Below are 3,280 nucleotides of genomic sequence, written 5' to 3' on the forward strand. Positions count from 1 at the left end.
ATATATATAATTATATGTAAACCAAATATACAAAAATATTATAAAATGAATTTAATGTTTTAATTAAACATCGTAATGCACTTGTTTTATGATCTCATGAGTAACTGTAACCCCAGTTATATTACATTAGAATATTTATCTATTCATTATTACGCCTTTATTAATGTAATTCATTAAAATGCATGATAAACAACCAATTCAGATGTAAAAAGGAATCTGCAAACATTACAAGGCATTCTAACTTTGGTTACAATTATTTATGAAAACACATAATACATTATAATGAACATTGTGAATCCCTTGATAATGCTTTATACATAAAGGCTTCAAATAAAGTGTTATATTGCATATTGATTCTTCTTGTCACTACCTGTTTTAGCGATAATTCTTTGGCAATGCTGTGCTGACAATCATGCCAATAAAGTATTCATTTGAAAATGCAGTAAAAATTGTGTGTCTGAGTGTGTGAGAGAGTTATAACCGCACACAAACTGCTGTCTCTCTGCTTACCCCATTAAAATCTCTCTTCAAGCTGATAAAGTCAGTAAAGTTGGCGATGAAGCGGAACCGTCCGAAGTTTTTCAGCAGCCAATCAGAGTTACTGTTAGTACTCTGCACACAGGAATCTATGAAAAGATCAGAAACGCGTTATTTAACACTTGTTTATGCCAACACACACACACACACACACACACAAACACAGAATCACTCACACACACACACACACACACACACACATACTTGTATTTGTGGTTTATGGGGACTCTCCATAGGCGTAATGGTTTTTATACTGTACAGACTGTATTTTCTATTGGCCTACACCAACCCTACCCCTAAACCTACCCCTCACAGGAGACTACTGGCAATTTTTTAATTTTCAACACCGTTTTGTATGTATTTAAGCCTTTTGTTTTACGGGGACACAGGAAGTGTCCTCATAAACCATGTTTATGTTGTAGTACCCATGTCATTATACACATTTGTGTCCTCATAAACCATATATACCTGTACACACACACACACAGAGAGAGAGAGACATGTTACCTTGGCTGGGCTGATGGAAGAGATAGTCTCGAGTGAAACTGTAGATGTACTTCGTCTGAATCGGTGTGAGACTGCTGAAAACGTTATCACAGCCTTTCACGCTACAAACACAAGAACACATCAATGACAGGATGAACTACAAACGTTTTGTCAAACACAGAGGTCCCCAGATATTGCTGTTTAGAAACTAAATCTCTGCATAACCCAGAACAGACACGTATCAAAGAAACACAAAATAATATTAGCAATCATCTGTCCAAATCATGGTGTCCAAACAGACTTTATAATACTGTAATACTGTTTATTACTGTGCATTGTGTGAATTTTCAAGGAGCAAACTCCCACCGTAATGATTCTCACAAAGTGAAAGCCCTAGAAATGATTGACTGACCATGGCCATTGCACTGATGACTGAACTAGACTAAGACAGACCTGGGTTCAAAATAGCTGCTCAACACTGCCCTAAAATGACTGCAAGCAAAAATTGGATGCAGATTTTTGTGGATGAAAGGTGTCTGCTATACAAAAGCAGCCAGTGCTCACATTTCTCTGTAAGAATCGCAGCTCATGGTCCTGGGGATGACAGAAAGGCTATCTGGACCGATCCCAGGGAGGAAAACGTGCAGGTACGACTGGAACCATAAAGCAAACGTCTGCGGATCGAAGGTTTCAAATCTGTTCGCCAGGTCCATCAATGTCATGTTCAGAATTATGCTGCTCACAGCAGTGCTGATGCTTGATATGTTTCTCTGAAAACAAACAGCACACAGCACTGAAATGTCACATATACTCTTGAATAGCTGAATATGGAAAAGACAAAACTTGTGATGTTCCAGGAAATCCCTTATATGGACAAATATATTCAGCTATCACTTTAGCTGAACAGAGACATTTTGAATGAGGAAACATGAAGACAATGAACACATGATTGCAACGATGTATGGTTTAACTGTGCTCTTCAAGCCATCTCAGGTATTTTCATAAGAATAAAGTATATTTATAATGTAAAGCTAATCGTCATAGCCATGATAAATGTAGTAGAGAATACTACAAAATAATACATTTATTTTGAATATCTGAAACACCATTTAATTGGTAAAAAAACCAACCAAACAAACAACAAAACATGATATGAACACTAAAGTCAGCACAAAACATTCCCACCTGTGCAGACATGCTGATGAATTTCTCAAAAAAATCATCCAACTGGTTCTGGTCTGGAGAGTTTACAACAGATCCAAACAATTCTCTAACAGCAGACTCATCATCCACCAGACCTGGTGTCAAGATTCGCTCCACCTTCTGTTCACCAGTTAGAGAGCCAAACACGGCTTCCTGCGTAGCAAGAAAATGCACTGTTACTTCTGTTAGGGAAGGAAACCTCCACACTAGATTCAAGATCATCACTGCACACAGAATTTCTGTCAGCAAGAATAATTTGAACTCTGTTTTACCCTAGAGATGTTGAATTCTGCCAAGTCAGAATAAGGCACATAGGTGAAAAACCGACCAAGGTTCAGATCCAGCCAGTCAGTGTCATTTTGGACACCCTGTTTGCAGGCTAAAGAATTTAGAAAAAGCATTGCATTGTTTAAGTTATTATGAAAACAACAAAGCTGAGTGTTGACATTCATTTAGATTCATTCGTTTAGCAGGCATAGATTTTAAAGCGAATTACAAATGTGAATGATGCAAGGAGACATACCAGGCTGACTGATCTGGTGCACAGACTGTTTGAGGTAAACTACTAGATTTGCAGCAAGTTCCTCTCTTCTTTTGACAGGTACTTGTAAATAAGCCACATTCAGTCCTCTAACACTGTGAACAACATGAGAGTCACTAACATCCTGATTCTCTTGACATCTCTTTAATAAATATTTACCATATAACATATAATTTAACCCTTTTAGACAGCAGATCATCTTTATAAAACAAACTGAAATGCAATTTGTGACAAAAACCACTCAAACAAAATAATCTAAGATATGTCCTTAATATATATTTAACCTGTCAAAATTAATCTTAGGCCTGAGTAGATAACCAGCAAATAAAGGCTACTATTGTACTGAGAGAGCTCGTTTTAAATCAAAATATTTAAAGAAATAATATATAGAATCACTCACATCACATGGTAGTTGGTGCAGTTGATGTCAGCTGTGACCTTAAGCAGCATTTCTGCGGTGAAACTGGAGAGGACAGGGATGAGCTTCTCGGTGAACCACACTTCCCAGTCATG

At 37.2% G+C, this 3,280-nt stretch overlaps 1 protein-coding gene across 1 annotated transcript in view; it reads right to left on the bottom strand.

Annotated features, from left to right (window-relative positions):
- Positions 1 to 3,274, bottom strand: part of LOC107566822 (uncharacterized) — a 21,498-nt gene extending 18,224 nt beyond the window's left edge. Inside the window, exons 1-7 of the mRNA XM_016252369.1 lie at positions 3,168 to 3,274; positions 2,750 to 2,862; positions 2,499 to 2,605; positions 2,209 to 2,379; positions 1,588 to 1,793; positions 1,045 to 1,145; positions 511 to 626 (exon numbers count right to left, since the gene is read on the bottom strand). Of these exons, the coding sequence (XP_016107855.1) occupies positions 511 to 626; positions 1,045 to 1,145; positions 1,588 to 1,793; positions 2,209 to 2,379; positions 2,499 to 2,605; positions 2,750 to 2,862; positions 3,168 to 3,217 (864 nt within the window). The 5' untranslated portion in view covers positions 3,218 to 3,274. The remainder of the gene's footprint in view (positions 1 to 510; positions 627 to 1,044; positions 1,146 to 1,587; positions 1,794 to 2,208; positions 2,380 to 2,498; positions 2,606 to 2,749; positions 2,863 to 3,167) is intronic.
- Between the last annotated feature and the right edge of the window lie 6 nt (positions 3,275 to 3,280).

Source organism: Sinocyclocheilus grahami, unplaced genomic scaffold (genome assembly GCF_001515645.1).
Source record: "Sinocyclocheilus grahami isolate Dianchi unplaced genomic scaffold, SAMN03320097.WGS_v1.1 scaffold1102.1, whole genome shotgun sequence".
Lineage (NCBI taxonomy): Eukaryota > Metazoa > Chordata > Actinopteri > Cypriniformes > Cyprinidae > Sinocyclocheilus > Sinocyclocheilus grahami.